This window comes from Mustela putorius, unplaced genomic scaffold (genome assembly GCF_011764305.1).
Source record: "Mustela putorius furo isolate JIRA1106 unplaced genomic scaffold, ASM1176430v1.1 tig00003923_pilon_pilon_pilon, whole genome shotgun sequence".
Lineage (NCBI taxonomy): Eukaryota > Metazoa > Chordata > Mammalia > Carnivora > Mustelidae > Mustela > Mustela putorius.
In genome coordinates, this window is record NW_025422068.1 from 2,078,450 (window position 1) to 2,097,277 (window position 18,828).

The following is an 18,828-nucleotide window of genomic DNA, read 5'->3' on the forward strand; positions in this document are numbered from 1 at the left end:
AAAGAGAGATCTCAAGTAGGTGGAGAAGCAGGCGGAGAGAGAGGAGGAAGCAGGCTCCCTACTGAGCGGAGAGCCCAACCTGGGACTCCATCCTAGAACCCTGGGATCATGACCTGAGCAAAAGTCAGAGGCTTTAACCCACTGAGCCACACGGGTGTCTCAGGCTCCAGTCTTACCATTCAGGCATGTCTTTCTCAAATTGGAGCCATCCTCTGGAATCATGACCAAGAATGATGCCACCTGTGCTCTTTTCTTTGCATCTCTGGAGGCAGGGAGTGGGGAGTCTAATTTCAATAAGCACCAAACAGCCAAAACAGACAGTCTGATCATATCAACCATCATCCCCAGGTGAAGGTCCCCCGCCAGCTCACCACAGCAATGAACACTCTTCTGCCTTTTCAGTTGGGGCGAGTTCAGTCTTTTCCCTTATTGCTAGAGTCTTGACCCTAACTGCACTTGTCTTGAACAAAGTCACTCATGCCTACTGAACCTATCTGGTGCAGTATTTCTTTGATAAGAGTCATTATAAAGATGAAATAATACAGCATATGTAAAATACCCAATGTGGTTGCTTAGTAGATGTTACCTTTTCCCTCTCCCTTTCAAATCACACAAACCTGAGGAGAGGTCCCTGAAAATCCCAAATGTCTCCTTTCAGAGATTAGTATACTGTTATGATAGTGTAAAAAACTAAAAAAAAAAAAAAAAAAAAAAGAAAAAAAAGAAAAAAAATCCCGTGTGTGTGTTTTAATGGAAGTTAGACTCAAGTCATCTAACAGCAACTTCTATTTCCAGCGTTTACCCAATGGCTCGAATGGCCCACAGTTTAGCACCAATAACAAAGATGGGGCCTTGACAGGTACATACTGGTCAGAGGACTGGAAAGGTCTCCAGTCTCAACACAGAGCCATTAACACCCCATGTAGAAAGGGCACATCAGTTTCCAAAGCCAAACCTCAAGTTTTGTCTTCAGGAACGAATAAAATCATGAAGCGAGAACACTGAAGTGTCATCACATCAGAAGGCCTGCTGACGACATGCTCAGCGATATCAAATGTAACTTCAAAGTATATTTTACTCTAAATGTGCTCCCAAGTTAAACCGAAGAGCTCTTTCTTCCAAGTTGCTGAGTTAGAAAAGAATAAAATACGAGTCACTTTTGGTTCGATTTTCAAAAATAGGAAAATGGTCTTCTCTCTTTTGATTCTTCACTGGGATCATCACTCCTAAGACTGCTGAGAGCAATTTTTTATACTCACTTTAATTAATCACATTCCTCTGAACTTTGCTACATCACTGTTAAAGGGGAATACTAAAAGAAACAGTGTATATTTTTAAATGAAAGTGCTTTCTCCAAGATGCTTCTTCTGTTATGTAATAAGCAATCAAGGACATACCGAGATCTTCTCTGTTGGAATACTTCTCTCTGTTGGAATAATAATTTAGTATTTTTAGATTGAGATGTTTTACAACTGTTTTCTATCCACATCAACCTATCACAGGCTTCAGTTCAAATTTATTAATGGCAATATTAATTTCTAGGAGTAATTCATTATCAGAGGAGCAGAAAAGAACATTGTGAATTATTTATAGTTATGGATATCTTATTTATCATTTTTTAAAAGATTTATTTATTTGAGAGAGAGAAAGCAAATGAGTGGAAGGGGAGGGGCAGAAGGAGAGGTAGAGAATCTCAAGCAGACTCCCTACTGAGCACGGAACCCAACACAGGGCTCGATCCCATGACCCTGAGATCATGACCTGAGCTGAAACCAAGAGCCAGATGCTCCACTGACTGAACCACCCAGGCATTTCGATATCTTTAATATTTAATATACAATTTGAGTACTTCTAATGATATGGTCTTACTTATGTCCTGAACATTAAAAAGAAAAAAAAATTAATCTTTACTTCCTTAGCCAAAGAGCACAAAAAGGAAAAAAGAAAAATTTCTAATTTGTTCAAACTAGTCTGGAAAATAGAAGCAGATGATAAAAGATGAACACAATTAATAGAATATATAATTTACAAAGAAGTTAAAAAGAATATTTTCTAAACGTTGAAGATTGACTCCTACTTCCTTCACATAAAAATGAAATAGACACTTGACATTTGTTTAATGTATGTGTGGAAAGTATTAAAATAATTTATTACAATTGATGTGTACTGTAGAGAAATAGAAATGAGGGAGGTCATAAGAGTATAAGATTTCAGGCAATGTCAGAATATTTGATACTTTAGCTTAAAGATACCATCAGCAATCTGAATAACAGCTGGCCAATAATGAATTATTGTCCTAAAATTAGAGTAATATTCTATATTTGTAAATAGTTGAGCATTATTGGCCTAAGCATGTTACCAACACTTAAGCAATATTCTTAAAATACACACAAATCAACTTTTGGTTTTTGTCACAATTTAATATAAAATTTAACTTTTCACTTCTTTAAATAGATGTTGACCCAGGGAATCACAGAAACTTGGAGAGGTAAGCTAATACACAAAACACACATATTCCCCACTTTAAATTTACCTTTAAGGAATCTCTAGCTCAGGAATTAATTACCTTTTTTTTAATGCCACATTAACTGAAACAAGATTTTAATGCTCCACTTAAGCTCTCTAAAATGGAGCACTGGGTGTGGTGCATAAACAATGAATTTTGGAACACTGAAGAAAAATTAAATAAAAAAATAATAAAGTGTAGAATTCTAAATATATTCCTGTCTCTTGTTCATATGGTAAAGAGAATCTGTAAGTACTGATTTCATACTATTGCCATTAGGAGAAAATAAGGAATACCAGATGTAGCAATTTTGGTACCATTTTTTTTGTTGTTGTTTACTATGATTCAGTGGTTTTTAACCATACGGAAATCCTAGAGTTACCTGAGTAGTTTTAATATCTGATGTTTGGGCCTCTGATGGGGAGATTCTGATTTCATTGGTCCAGGATGGGCCTCAGCATCTGAACCTTCCCAGGGGACTCTGATGTCTCGTCAGCACAGACAGCCACACTCGCACATCTAGCCAAGCGGGGGAATATCCTGAGTTCTAAAATATTCCTCAGCACAGTGGTGCTCTATTTTCCATACCATAAAATGCTAAGAATTTTTAGAACATATATTCTCAGATTTCATCATCACTCCATCTGGAAAAGAAAACCAGGTTCTCCTTGGTGCAATTAGCACACCTCTTTTACAGGAACCTTGCACTCTTTCAGATTTGCAACATGTCCCTAGGCCAAAGCAGGAGAGGAAAAAAACAAAACCCAAAAAACAAAAAACCTCAAGCCACTGAAGCCCATTTCCTGTCTTCATCGAAATCTTGCCCCCGTGACTATCCATTTCCAAGATCCAAGATCAGGTGAAAACTTCTCACAGTGCTATTTCCCCCAGAATCGATGAGTCTCTTATCCTTTTCCACCACCTCCCTTAGGTTTTGCTTCTCTTTGTTAAGAAACTTTTCTCCTAGGAAGTTCAGAAAGGTCTATTAGAGCCTATGTTCCTATATTACTTCTGTGCTTAAATTTTGGTGGGAAAAAAAATTTCTGTTTGCTTAAACTTTGATATATTGTCAGTATCTAAGTCATTATAGGAAAGTTCCAGGACAACTTCAGGTAATATTTATGTGGAATCTTAACAAACAAAAACACCCAAATTCATGGATTCAGAGAACAGATTTGTGGTTTCTATAGACCGGGGCTGAGGAGAAATGAGTGAAGGGGTCAAAAGGTAAAATAATAATAATAAATTATAAAAGTTATTTTTTAATAAAAGGGAGAAATAAATGAAGGGAAAAGGAAAGTAAAGAAAAGGAAGGAAGGGCAGGGAGGTAGGAAGAGAGGAAGGAAGGAAGGAAAGAAAGAGAAAGGAATGAAGGGGGGAAAGAAAGACAATTAGATTATGATCCAAGTCCTAGAGAGAGTCACACCCTAGAACAGCAAAGAGCCATATAAAAACTAATTGTTAAAATAACAGAGTATTCATAACAATATAATTTAAAGATTTATTTATTTGACAGACAGCAGTTACAAATAGGCAGAGAGGCAGGCAGAGAGAGGAGGAAGCAGGCTCCCCGCTGAGCAGAGAGCCCGATGTGGGGCTCGATCCCAGGACCCCGAGATCATGACTTGAGCCGAAGGCAGAGGCTTTAACCCACTGAGCCACCCAGGCGCCCCTCATAACAATATAATTTAAAAAAAAAAACCCTCTGAGGGAATAAACAATACTGAAAAAAAAAGGAAAGAAAAGTTTCTAAGATACCTTGAGGTAATATATACTGCCAAATCCAACCCCATTGCCCTGTTCTCTAAAAGATGAGTGTGTATAAAGTAATCAGCAGCTTTTTATAACCGCCCATAGGTTACAAGAACTACAAGAGTATCTTCCCTCATTTCATAGGTTAGGAAATTTATTATGACTAACCTTTATAACTGTAAGCTCAGTAAATGTCACACTTTAAAACTATCAATGAGGAACCTCACACAACTGAACCAAGAATATAAAAATAGCCTTTTCAGATATCTCTTCAATCTGCCCAAACACTGTAAGGGACAATGCAATAGAAGAAGCTGTGAGACTAGGACATAATCAATACAACACTTCACACCTTAGTGTGAAGTTCAATCTGTGAATTCAGTCCACAGATATATATTGAGATGGCTGTTTCTTTATCATAGGAATTTAATCAAGCACTGGGGAAAGAATGTTGCCTACTCCTTGTTCACATCATAAGTAACTCTCCCAGAAATAAAACCTCAGGTTTAGGGACGCCTGGGTGGCTCAGTTGGTTGGACGACTGCCTTCGGCTCAGGTCATGATCCTGGAGTCCCGGGATCGAGTCCCGCATCGGACTCCCAGCTCCATGGGGAGTCTGCTTCTCTCTCTGACCTTCTCCTTGTTCATGCTCTCTCTCAAGTAAATAAATAAAATCTTTAAAAAAAAAAAAAAAAACCTCAGGTTTAGGTTAGCTAGTCTTGGGAAACACACTTGATGTAAGTACTGGACTAAACCAGGGCACCTTGGCAGCTCAGCTGGTTGAGCACCAGACCTTTGGGTTTTGACTCAGGTCGTGATCTCAGAGTCCTGAAACAAAGTTCCATTTCTGGCTAGAGGCTCAGCAGGAAGTCTGCTTGAAATGCCCCCCGCCCCTCCCCCACGCGTGTGCATTCTCTCTCTCTCTCTCTCTCTCTCTCGAATAATTAAATAAACCTTCAAAAAGAAAGAAGATGAGAATACTGGGCAAAACCATGAAACAACAAAATTTCTGAATTTTCTCAATGGAAATAAAAGTCATGTTAACTTTGTATCTTGAATCCAGTAAGTAGAGACGATTTAGGGTGGTTTAAGGACAATATCTTGGACAGAATTCCAGATGCAAACGGTGATTTGCCTCTTTTGTCTTTGAATCTGGCACTGCGGTCCTTGCCAGCAGGGAGCATTCATTCCTGTCCCCATTGCATCATCCTAGCGACTTGGAGTGAGCTTGGGGCGAGGTGGATCTTAAATGCGTGTAATTGAAAGACTAAATATAAACCCAACTGAAAGCCTCATTCTCATGGGAACATTTATAGGCAGCATTGCCTCTCCAAAATCCGTCTTCGCAGCTATCTACATCTTGAGAGGGAAAAGTGGCTTTTCCTGCTGCTGTTAGTCAAAGTAGAGTGTACCTTCAAATTAAAAAAATAAAAATGGGTGGGGGGTCGATCTCAAGCAGACTCCCTGCTGAGCCTCTAGCCAGTAATGGAGCTTTGTTTCAGGATCCTGAGTTCATGAATTGAGTCAAAACCCAAGGGTCTGGTGCTCAACCAGCTGAGCTGCCCACGTGCCCTGGTTTTGTCCAGTATTTACATGAAATAGACAAGTGGTGCGTTATACAATCTTTGTTGAAATGCTAAAAAGGACAACTAAACCTTCACGAATTCACTTAAGGGCATAACCTTCATTTTCTCCCTTGTATGCATGCCTTCATTTAAGTTCAAGATTTTGATTGCTCTTCATTTCAATTTCCTTTTCATTTCCCTTCCTTCCTGCTGCCTAGCGCTTTCTGCATATGTGACCGTACTTCACGTATTACCTCACATTTTCTTGGTTGTTCTTCTCTGCCAAGACTCTGATTCTCACACACCAATATGCACCAATCTGTCTTCTCCTGGAAACTGCTTGTTTTAAGTTAATGGGAATAAATTTTAGGGGTACCTGGGTGGCTCAGTCGGTTAAGCATCTGACTCTTGATTTTGACTCAGGTCATGATCTCACTGTTGTGGGATCAAGCCAGCTTCCAGCTCTGTGCTTAGCACGAAGTCTGCTCGCCCTTCTTCCTCTCCCTCCACCCTACCCTGCTCCCGCTCACTCCTGTGCTCTTACACTTGCTCTCTCTCTCTCTCTCTCTCTCGCTTAAATAAATAAATAAATAAAATCTTTTAAAAAAGGAATACATCTTATATCAAAAGATATAACTTACATTTCTGTAAGTTAAAAAGAGAAAACTTACATTTCTGTACATGAGTTTATTTGTCTTACTGAGAGGTCAATTTCCTAACCTAATCAGTGATGGGTCTGTAAGTTTCTTCTATTTTAATACTGTACGTTATTTTTTTGCCAGTGAGAGCAGATACCATAACTACCTTTGCATAATTCTGTTAATTTAAGAGAAGACATACACTTGATATTTATTTACTAGTTAATTACTAATTTAATTCCTATTTTTTCCATATATATCTTTCTGTTTTCCTTTTTGGATTTTTACCTATGTTGTACCCATTTTACCATTGCGGTGGTGTTAAAATTTTTAATTTTTTTTTTATTTGATGAATTGATTGGCTGATTGATGAGGAAAGGATTCAGCTAAATGGTGGGAATCTATGGAGCAAGATTTATAAAACCAAAATAGCAAGGAGCAATTATTTCAGGCTCAGGGTACACGGCAAGGAGAAGGTGTGGCAATAGGAAATGAGTAATTCATGTCAGGGTTCCAGTCCTGGAGACCTCTTAGTTGGAGCAGTCCTATCAGTGTTGGGCTCCCTGGACTGCGAGGTTGTAAAAGTAGCCTTAGAAAGGTTTTTGCTAGAACTGCCAGGCCCACTTAGCAATTTTAAATGGCAGGTTGTCCCGAGCTTTCGCAATTTCTGGGCTGAGATGAAATGATGAAAGAAAAATCTTTCTGTTGGATATCTGCCAAATCAAGTGGACATTCAGGTGAAATGTCAAGTGACCAGGAAGGTAACAAATGAAACATTGAAACTGAGGTGCTAACAGCCTCTCTGAATAGAGTGTCACTGGGAATAAATTACTAAAGGAAAAAAAAAAAGACAGCTGGCAAAAGATCCAAATTACTTAGATAAAAGGAACAATGGAGAAGCAGAAGTTAAATACAGCTGAAAATTGGAGATATGATGCTCCGATTTATTGGGAAGTGATATAGAGGAGCTATTTTTAGTATTCTCTGTAATGCTAACTAAGTCTACTTAGAAATCTATTTAAAAAAAGAATGTCAAATCTATAAATAACTTATCAAACTCACCACCCAAAGAAAAAATAATCCAATTAAGAAATGGGCAGAAGACATGAATAGACTTTCTGCAAAGATATCCAAATGGCCAACAGTTACCAGGAAAAGTGCTCCACATCACACAGCATCAGGAAAAACAAATCAAAACCACAATGAGATACCACCTCACACCAGTCAGAATGGCTAAAATTAACCACTCAGGAAATGACAGATGTTGGTGAGGATGCAGAGAAAGGGGACCCCTCCTACACTGTTGGAGGGAATGCAAGCTGGTGCAGCCACTCTGAAGAATAGTATGGACCTCCCTCAAAAATTTGAAAATAGAACTGCCCTATGACTCAGCAATTGCACTACTGGGTATTTACCCCAAAGATACAAATGTAGTGATCCGAAGGGACACTTGCACCCAAAAGTTTATAGCAGCAATGTCCACAATAGCCAAACTATAGAAAGAGCCCAGATGTCCATCGACTGATGAATGGATAAAGAAGATGTGGTATGTACACACACACACACACACACACACACACAAACACACAATGCAGCCATCAAAAATGAAATTTTGCTGTTCTGCATTGACCTGGATGGAACTAGAGGGTATTAAGTTGAATAAAATAAGTTAATCAGAGAAAGACAATTATCCTGTGATCTCACTTTTATGTGGAGCACTGAGTATAAGACACTGACCTCTAACTCTGAAACTAATAATACATTATATGTTAATTAATTGAATTAATTGAAAAAAATAAAAATTAAAAAAAAAAACAACTTGAGAAGAAAAAGGCAAACCAAGTTTGGCTCTGTCAAATAAATAAATAAATAGAAAAAAATTTTAAAAACCAGAATGGTAGCAGTGTATTTCAAATATCAATCGGAATACAGTCATCATTATTTGTCTCCGTACAACTATGAAGTTTTAAAAAGGAGGTAAAGTACATCCAAATATCTTGTTTTTGTCCTGAAGAGTTTGAATTGGTAGAAGTTCCAGATGATAATTGTGGACTTTTATTAGCAATATTTTTTTATTTATACTTAATCCATTAATTGCTATGATCAAAAACTTTGGTTCTTAGTCATTCTGAAAGGTATACCTCATCGAAACACGCACTCTAATACATCAGACTTCGTTTAAGGAAAAACAAAAGTTAATGCTTTCTCAGATTTTAATAATATTGATAAATGATATGTTTAACCACAAACATACATTCTCTTTTTAAGCAAAAGCCTGATGATTTAATATCCTAGTCGAACAAACATTTTTCAAAGATTTATAAAGGCCTAATGGTATTAGACTTTAATTAGCTTGACAAATTATATTCTAAATGAATTTACTCATGTGCTATTAAATATTATCATAAAAAATTAAAACAAAGCTACACTTGTCAAAACAATTTAATAAAATGTGCTTTCTGTTGTAGTCACCTAGGATTTCCGTCATGTTCAGTTTCTGACTTGCTAATTCACAAAACTTAATAAATCAAAAATGAGACTTCTACATATGAACTGGCAAAGTTCTAAGAAAATCATTAGTTTCGTTGATCACAGTAAACATGAAAACATCTAAGTAAAATAATTACTGTATAAATGACCTGACTAAAATATCATTAGCATGAATGCAGGCAAATACAAATCAGTCTACCAGCTTAACAAGGAGCAGAGGAATTAGACAAGAAGTATCACAAGGACAGACATTTGTTTGAGGTTTTACTGTTCGTAAGGTACTTTCACATTTGTTCAGTTAGGAGGGCCTTAGGACGGCAGGTTGGAAGGTGGGATTCTTTAGAGGAGAAACAGAGAAAGATATTCGAGAATGGGGACGTCGTGGGGGATGGTCAGGCGTGTCAATGTGACTACAGCAGAAAGGAATTGTGTGAAAGGAGCAATGTGGGCAACAAGAAGAGCTCGAAGACCACGTGAAGGAACGGACAAAAGAAAGCAAGGAAAAGGCACATCCCTTCTATTTGGGGGACTGCAAGAGAGACAGGAACTAAGGAGTTGGAGTTGAGACAAATAAATGACATTTGCAAAGAAGGAGGTAGAACACTTTGGTAACTCTGCCTATTCTGTAGCTTTTCACAACCTGAAGCCACCTGTTGGTGGGGCTTTGTCTTTTTTACATTTCAGCCTTGCTGCCTATCAAAGAGCTTAAGAATGTGGTCCTGTTGTCTTACAAGTTCATTTGCAAATGGCAGTATCCTCTTGTTGATATTATCATCCTTGCCCCTCAGAAGTAAAAACAGGATTAGGTGAGCCCCTAAAATACAAAGGGAAGAGGATAAAGATTCAAGAGCCCTATGGCATAGAAAAGAGGGACACCATTATCTCCATTTGAAAGCAAGCCCCAGACCCAGCTTTGCAATTTGACCCAGACCGCTTGGGAGCGGGGAAAATTGAGACTCAAATCCAGACGTTCTGCTTTCAAGTTTACATTTTTATCCTAAACGAATAGTATAAATTCGGCATAAATGAATAGTATACATATTGTCGTAATTTATACCATCAGTGACCTAAATTTCTGTAGTAGAGTTTTCATATTTCTTTAACCTGTCTTGGATGACTAAGTGTCTTCAAATTAGGTTTATCTATTCTCCTAGGGATAATTATTCATATAGCCACCTAATTTACTAAAAAAAGATCTTTAGAAATTTGACTACTGAAAAGTCAGTGCGTGATCTAAAAGGCTCCACTACAAACTGTAAGTAGATGAGCAGCCTCAGATAGAGCGCAGATGCGGTAGCTGAAGACAATAGGGCTCACTTACCTCTCATCTCAGAAAATGTTGTCAATTCCCTCCACTAAGGCTTTAGTTGTTAAATTCACTTCTTTTCTCTCCATCTTTGTTTAAAATCAGATGTCATCCTAATTTATGAGGAGACTAAATGAACATCAAGTGATTCGAAAGGAAAAGGTGTGTCTATAATAATCTGTAATCTATTCAAATTAGACACCAAAAAATTACCTCTTAGGAATGGTGGTAAGCATGACTTGTACCCATGGATAGGCAGCTCTCCTTTCCTTTCTAGGGCACATGGGGACTTGACCAATGACATGTACAGCGGCTAAGGTAAACGCACAGGTAAGACTCCAGTAACCCCATCCTCTGTTGACCAGATGGTGGTTCTACACATCCAGCACAGCCCATATTGCCAAATGACTACCTGGAGAGTCTCCTGGACTCAAGATGAACTTAGAGTGAACAAGAAATAATTCAGGTCCCTCTAAGATACTAGAGTTTTTTGCTCCCACGCCATGGCCTACACTATCTCGACTTATACAGAAATACACTTGTGTTTTTCTCATGGGCTACCTTTTGACAGCTTCAGACTAGTTCAGTGACATGGTGACCTTCACCTGCACAGGTGACCCATGCACAATGCAAGGCTTATGCTCTAGGCAGTTCTGAAAGGTGGTGGAGAACTGGGCCATGGGGGCTAAGTGCCTGCTTTACAATTCTGTCTTGGCCACTTCTCGGCTCTACCATGTTGGGCAGTCCCTTTCTGGTACCACAGTTTCATTTGCAAAATGTAGTTTATAACAGTGTCTGTGACATTGGGTTGCTATGGGGGAAAAGGGCGGTATGAAGGAAAAATAATATACACAAAACACATAGAAGAATGGCACAAAGTCAGTCCTTGACAAGGATTAGATAGGATGTATCTTGTCAATATCAACCCTAAACCACCGCAGGGCCCATGATTGTTTTATTTAGCCGGTCCAAAATTCCCTGTGGGGGTCAGGAGAATTGACAACTACATTATCAAACAGTGGAAAATCACATTTTTAGTATAGTAACAAGAGGATGGAAAGTCTTTTACTAAAGAGAGCTCTAATGCACTGGTCCTTTAGTGGTTCTCCAGAATGGATCAATTGCTATTTTTAGCTTAGGGGTCAATATTAATAGATGAAATTCACAAAAGAAATACCAGTAATGAAAGTGACACATTCAGGGTCAAAAGGCATTAATACTATGAAATCAGAACCTCTTAGGCAAAGAAACTAAAATAATAGACAGCCTTTGAACTTAAAGGGGAAAAAAAAAACCCTGAAAGGTAAAGTTGCTGGTATAATCCATAAGAAAATGAGACTGGCATTATTCAGCAGCTCATTCACTTTAGATGGTTCCTAAATTGCCTGAAATCCCTTTTATATTCTGCAAAGATCAAACATATTAAGAATGTCAAAATAACGTTAGGTAACCCCTTTCAGACGTCAAAATAACTACTCAGAATAAAAGAAAGATTTGCAAAGTTCAGAACTATGAAGAACATAATTAAGTAGCAACTTTACAGGGGAAAATTATGGGGAGTCAAGGTGTTTAAAAAAAAAAAACATAAAACAAAACAAAACAAAAACCACAAATGCCAGCCCAGTCACTTACCCAGGGGTTGATTTTGATCTTGGCAAAATACTGAAACTGAGGTCCTGGATTCCTTCACTTGTAGATCAGGGTAATATCATCTATTTTTTACATTCATAGGGGAACTTGGAGGAACTCTAACATATGCAGAGTTTCAGAAAAATAGTTAATAATATTAGCTTACCTATCCTTGATCAATCTAGAAGTCAATGTGATAAGCAAGATTTCCACCTTGTTTTCCCATGGCCTGTGCCCAAGTCTATACCACATGTTGATTTAACAGGGAGGGTTATTTGCAGGACTTATGTTCCACTTTAGTTTTCCCCAAAAGACTGGAATGATAGATCCAAGGGCTTCACAAAAATGACACCCTTCATCATTGCTGCTCCAAGACGAGGTGGCTAACAGTGGTTTTATGTTTCACACTGTTGTGTACCCTAATGGGCATCACATCTGCCATTATTTCAGAATTGAGCAACTTGAAGGATTCTAAAACTCCCACATGCTTAGCCGAAACATTTAAATGCACCATCCCACTTATGGACTGACCTGGAAAATGTCATGTGATTCAGTGATAGCGTCTAGTAAGTGTCAGATTCTGTGCACTTTATCTAATTTCGTGATGTGGTTTTTTTTTTTTTTTTTGTGATGTAGGTTTTTAATGCAACTTTATTCTCGTAAATCATTTCCTCACTTAGAAATCATCAGTACATACCAAAGTACATTACACTGCAAACTCCTGCTACAGATGTGGGTGTACTTTAGAGCAAAAGGTGCTACCAACAGAGTCAGGAGAAAGAACGGAACCGGGACAAGTAGAAGACTTGACGTTGCAGTCGTGCATGTATTCCACGGAAAAAGTTCAGTCCAGACAGTGACTCATGACTTGATTACATCATTCCCAGCGCGAATGCATGTGAAGCTACTCAGGCTTTTCTTCACAGAGCATCCAAAAAGAACTACATAATTAGAATCTGTAGATAAAAGGTCTTGCATAGTTTCAAAGACGGTGCATAGCTACTGCTCTTGGTAATGCTAAAGGCAACTATTGGTCTGTCCAAAGAAAGTCCTATAATACAGTGCCCTATTCCTTTATTCATTAAATAATTAGATGCAGACATAATTCAAACACAAGAATTTTTAGGTTAATTAAACCACTTCAGTTAATACCACTCATTTTTTCCCCTAGAATGATGTTAAGCTAATGAGGGAAGGTATGAATATAATAACAACAAATTGAAAGAGTGGGGATTTTTTCTTTCTGCATGCCCAGTATTTTTGAGCAGATACTTTAAATTTAACTTAAGCATGACCTAAAAAGAATATCAGTTTTATCTCCTTCTATAACTGCTGTCACTGCTAGGGGACGGAAGAAAACTTTGGTCAGTTTTTCTTTTCTTTTCGCCTTTCAACAGACAAGATACAATAACCTCCCATTCCCCAAATGGGATCATCGTTGTTTAAACTAGCAAGAGAAATGCTTTCCTTTTCCAATTTAATTAAGAGATGCTACTCAAAAAAAAAAAAAAAAAAGTCCACGTTCTACCTTTCACTCAAATGAATGTTGCCACAGGCAGCCTTATCCTTGAACATTTTGTAGGAACATCACCTTCCAAAGAGGATAGAGGCTAACTCAGTGGTGCTCACTCTGCTTGGTCATGTAAGTCTTCAAATGCACAGTGGGAAAAAGAACTGTCCCAAAGGGTTTGCTTTGGGATATTTGGGAAGAGCAACCATGAACCATGTTTTACAATAATTTAATGGCCGATGTACAGAGCCTGCATTAGATAATTAGAATTTTGAAAGCCATGTTGGCTGATGACAGAAGTGGCAAGGCCACCTGCAACACTTTAATTTTAAGTTTATTATGTTGCCCTCGGTTAGTTGCATTCCCTGTTTTACAAGTTTATGTCTATTTAAAAACATACGTTCCGGGGAATGTTTCAAAGTGATCTGCCAGGGAAAAAGAAAGCAAAATGAAAAGAACCTTATTGACCCAATGTATTTCAAACCTTAATGGAAGAAGAAAAAAATGAAATAATGGAATAAATAAACTTAAAAGAAAGTCCCAACACTGATATAATCTAACATTGAATCTGAGTATTTAATAAACCAATAAGAGAAGTTCATCCCCTCTTAATTCTTTTAGGTTAGGATTTCACTTGGCCTTTTAGGCCAAAAGCTGCTTGGACAAGTATTGAATGAGAACGGGTACTGCCATTTTTAGCAATGTCAACAATGACGCTTAAAAAGATGGTTGTTCGTGGGGCACCTTTGACTCTACTTTGAGAATGGGAGATGAATTTGAGCCTCACAGGTTGTGACTAAGCACCTGGTTCAAGGTCCTTCTTCCGTCGGCTTGAATTAGTCAGCTTATTCAACCCACTTCATTGTAATTGAGTTACTTGCTCTGTGAGTGATTTGTGGTCGCTAGGAAGTTCTTACCTTGAGATCCAGACTGGCTCCCCGACATTGACAGGGGTCAACATTTCAAACGAAAAGCTAGTTACTAGGTCATGGTAACTTGCTGTGAAAGGAAGAAGAGCTGAAGGGAGCAAGCTGCATGTCTTCCAAGACTGTTCGTGATACCATATGGTCTGACACTGGCTGCACATTTGAAAGAAAGTCATTACTAAAATCTAGAAAATGATGAAAGTTTGGGTTTATTAATAAGTCTGAATGAATGCATGAAAAAATTAAGAATATATTAGCTTGGTATTAGGAAAGTCAATTCTGTGTTTACTTGGGTCAGATTTATTAAATATGGTTATCACATAATTAATATATTTGAGATTGTGGCTCTTCTCTATTATTGGTCTTATTCTGTAACTTTCTGAAAAAAAAAAAAAAGGATTTATAGTGCTTGCGTTATCTTCACAGCCAATACACACAGGAACGAAATCATGCTGAGTAAATTTGTAACATGACATCTCTGTTTTTTCACTCTTTTAATTATTCCTTCAAAAAGTCATTTTCCCTCTGTTATTCTGCCTAAAGGACATTACCATTTTTTAATAAGAAGTTGTTGAAAAACAGTATTCCAGATTACCATCATATGGCTTGAAAAAGGCAACAAAGAAACAAGACAGCCTCCTTGTAGCAACAAAAATTAAACTTTTGAGATCAAAAGCCAAATAGTCCCAAAATTATAGTATCTTTTTTTTTATTAAGCTGCTCAATAAACCAAATTTCACCAAAGAGAACTCCCTCTCCTCTTGCCAATTAATGAACAACTTTTGTTCACTATGCACTTGTCATAACGATTCTAGGACAGATGAACTCCTCTCTAGTTCCAAAACAAAATACGCAATCTGTCCAAATCACAGTAGTTGGGAAGTGAACTTGATCCACGGGTGGGTAAGTGACATAAGCTGGCAAGTTAGCCTTAAGAGAAGGACCTTTGTAAGATGTTAGGAGGAAAGGATGTCTTCTCTTGCTTCTATACAATAACAAAGATCCCTGGCATATTTCAACTGTGAGGGGAAACAGCGTTAAGGCTGATACTAAGAATGTCCTATTCCAGAAGCATCTTTATTTTCCGCTATGATTCTCTTATAAATGGGAATTCCCTTGGGGAGGCAGAGAACTTGCTGTTGAAGGAGGCAGATCATCCCACTGCTTCAGTGTTCTGGTTTATGGTGTGACTGGGGGGGACGCGGAGTGTGAGGAGGATCTCAAGGGTTTGGCCATGTATTGGGTCAATGAGACCTTCAATATATGGCCTTGGCGTACCACAAGGCATAACATGATAATGTGGAAATACTACTTATGACCTGATAATGATATTTGATTTAGAAACTGCTGCTGGATACTCACTGTAATCTTCTCCAAACTTTTTCAGAGTAGCTACCCATTTTGATGAATATTCACACAGGATTCAATGAACCACTGCTTCATTTCCGCTCTGAGGAACGCGTGCTTTTGCCATTAGGTACTGTCGTTTATTGACGTATGATATTTCCACAGACAAAAATCTTTCATTACATATATAGGGGAAACATATAATCATTATTGGATAGTATAGAAAATAAACTTTTTGGTACTGTTCTCGGCATTTCATAATGTAAAACTAGTGACAAACATCTTTAGAAAAAATAATAAAATAGTCCTTCGGTATTAAAATTTCTTCCTAAAAAGCATCAGGCCAAAGTTAGGAGGGTGACATGTTATTAGTGCATAGATGAGTTAGGCATGAATAAAATGAATCTAATTCCACCTCTGATGGTAAATCAAACCATTTGAAATCTACAGGCCACTGTTTCTCCGAGGTCGGGTGCAAGAAACAAAAAAACGCAGCTTTTTCATGGTTCTGTGGTTTCTGATGTTGCAACTGTTTTAAACACCGTGTACCCGGGATATAAATGACATAGTGCATACTTACCAGGTGGTTTTTATGCCACTTTGCTGAATGCAGGATTAATATATTTGGGCTTTTTATTGCTTGAGTAGAAAGTGCTCATTACTTATTATTTTATGTTTATAGTATAGAAATTAAAAAACAAAAACAAAAACAAACAAACAAACAAAAAAAACGAAAAGGTTTTGGAAATGGCATACATCACACTGTTGTAGTGGTTGATTTCCTCAAGATCGTCTTCTGTGGTTTTGGTGCAGTGGGAGGAGGCACAGTTGCAGGTCTGAGAGGGGGGAAGCTGTTACTGTGGCTTATTCCCAGCCCCCCGTTTTCCAGCGGAAAAGGAGGGAGGTGGGGCGGAGGAGGGAGGGGAGGGCCTGGGTGAGGAAACTTCCCCGGTGGGTGGACAGGTTCGCTGTGTAAATGGACCTCCCTGTTTTTTATGTGATACCGGGCGTCACAGTCGGGACAATAGCCATGGTACTGCACTTTCTCATTAAACCGAACTCGTTCCCGAGGCCCTGCCTGGGGACACCTGTCTTTGTCAGGTCTGTGCGTCAGAGGCTGCAGGGGAGCCTTGTCCAAGGTACTGGGGGGTAGGCAGCAGATGTCTCCGTTTGGAATTTTGTTCGGTGCCCCGGGGAAGCCTCCGTTTCGCAGGAGAGTGCCATTGGTCTTCAGGGTATTGGCCACAGGCACCCCTCTCGGGGGGTCTTCACACTTGACCGGGGTCAACCGCGGGGGAGGCGGCGGAGGGTTTGGCTTTCTCAGGACGGTGAGGATCGCAGACGGGTGCGCTGGGGGTTTGATGAGGGGTGCGTTGGCCTGCACTTTGATCTTCTCGATGCTGGAGGCGGTTGTGCCACTGGAGCTACTGTTCAGGGTGTCTGTTTTGGAGCTGTCGGTCATCTCATCCTCCAGCTGGAGGTCGGAGGTCAGGGTATCAATCTGGTCAACCACCTGGTGGAAAGGACAAGGTAACTGCGTTAACAATGACCCAGAGCCAAACAGACCAGGAACAATGTCTCCCTGTTGAGCTGGAAATCTGCTCAGGGAACCTTGACTCACACTACATCCTTGACTCCATGGTTGGAAAGTGTTTCCATTCCATACATTGACAGAATGGCCTCGAGAGGTGTGTGGACTATTTGATAACCTAATGTTGTCATGTACCTAGATCATAATATACGAATTACATATACCTTCTCTTTCTGGCTCTGCTGAACCCACCAAAGATAAGACCCTGATACAGAAACAGAAATGATTTTTTAAAAACAAGGGGTGGTGGCTTTCCCTAGGCTCAGCCTGTAGAAAACTACAAGAGAACATTAATCTCACGTGAAAAATGAGAAAAGCCAAATACTCTGCAACACCCTAACTTTTCTTTCTTTTTTTTTTAATTAAGATTTTATTTATTTATTTGACAGAAATCACTACAGAAAGGCAGGCAGAAAGAGAGAGGAGAAAGCAGGCTCCCCGCTGAGCAGAAAGCCCGATGTGGGGCTCAATTCCAGGACCCTGGGATCATGACTTGAGCCAAAGGCAGAGGTTTTAACCCACTACTGAGCTACCCAGGCACCCCAACTCTAACTTTTCTTGAGATGATCAGAGAATGGAGAATCGCCAGGATACCCACCCAGCTGAGCTGCAAAAAGTCTCCAGGCCTCTGAGGATAGAAAGGGCACATGACTTGCACCTTTGGCAAGTCATAGGGAATAGACAGCCTCCACCAAAGTGAGGAAACAGCTAGAACTTTAATCAATAAATATGACAATTTAGAGTTCCCAGGAGCCTAGGCACAATGCTGTCTGTCCTCACTCATGTTTCTGTTCCGTGAGCCTCTGCTGTTGGGTGCTGAGGAGTGCAGGGCAGAGAATGGAATGAATAAGTCTGGGGGAGACTCCACCCTCCACCCCACCCCATCCCTGGGCACATAGGCATAAAACCCCAGGGACTTCCCAGATCTTCATCCTTTATAAAACACAACGTGTAAGCTTTAAGGGAATGGCAACAGTCTCCTGCTTCTGAGAAAGGGGAGAAGCCGCAGCTGTCTGATTTTGGGGAAAGGGGCAGAAAATTCTCTTGGCCCCAAGAACTTGCACAGCAGATGTCTGCCATCACTTGGGAGAGGGATCCGAGTCACAGCATCTCAAGATCTGTTGCAGACACCAGGCAGAGGCGGGGAATCCAGTGTGGCTGGCCCTAATGAAGGAGAATAGATGAGAAGGAGGGAGATAGGACTGAAGAGTCATGATGCTAAAGCTGCTCATGGAAGGATGCTGGCATCAGCCCTAACAGGCTTGCCTGAGGGTCTCTGTCCTGTTCAACATGGTCAGGAGGCAGCTTGCTGGAAGGAAGCAAGCCTCGGCTCAAATGCTGGATATCAGAACACACTCATTCACCCTCCCTCAGGCAGAGATCTTGCAGACCATGCTCAAGGTCGCCAAAAAGTCACGATTACCCATATACAAAGAAGGGAAAGTAACAGATCATTTTAAAACAGTTTATTTATCTATAGTCCTTTCATTTCACGTTTCCATATGCAGATTTGTCTCTCCGTCTTCAGGTCTCAGTGTGTTCCACTGTGAAGCTGGCTCTTTGACACA

The 18,828-nt window shown here is 39.4% G+C and overlaps 1 protein-coding gene across 3 annotated transcripts in view; it reads right to left on the reverse strand.

The window, feature by feature from the left end:
* Positions 1 to 15,764: 15,764 nt before the first annotated feature.
* PRR16 (proline rich 16) overlaps positions 15,765 to 18,828 on the reverse strand; it is a 191,727-nt gene continuing 188,663 nt past the window's right edge. For all 3 annotated transcript variants that reach the window (XM_013059732.2, XM_045069288.1, XM_013059731.2), the window contains one exon: positions 15,765 to 17,182. In XM_013059732.2, the coding sequence (XP_012915186.1) occupies positions 16,427 to 17,182 (756 nt within the window). In that variant the 3' untranslated portion in view covers positions 15,765 to 16,426. The remainder of the gene's footprint in view (positions 17,183 to 18,828) is intronic.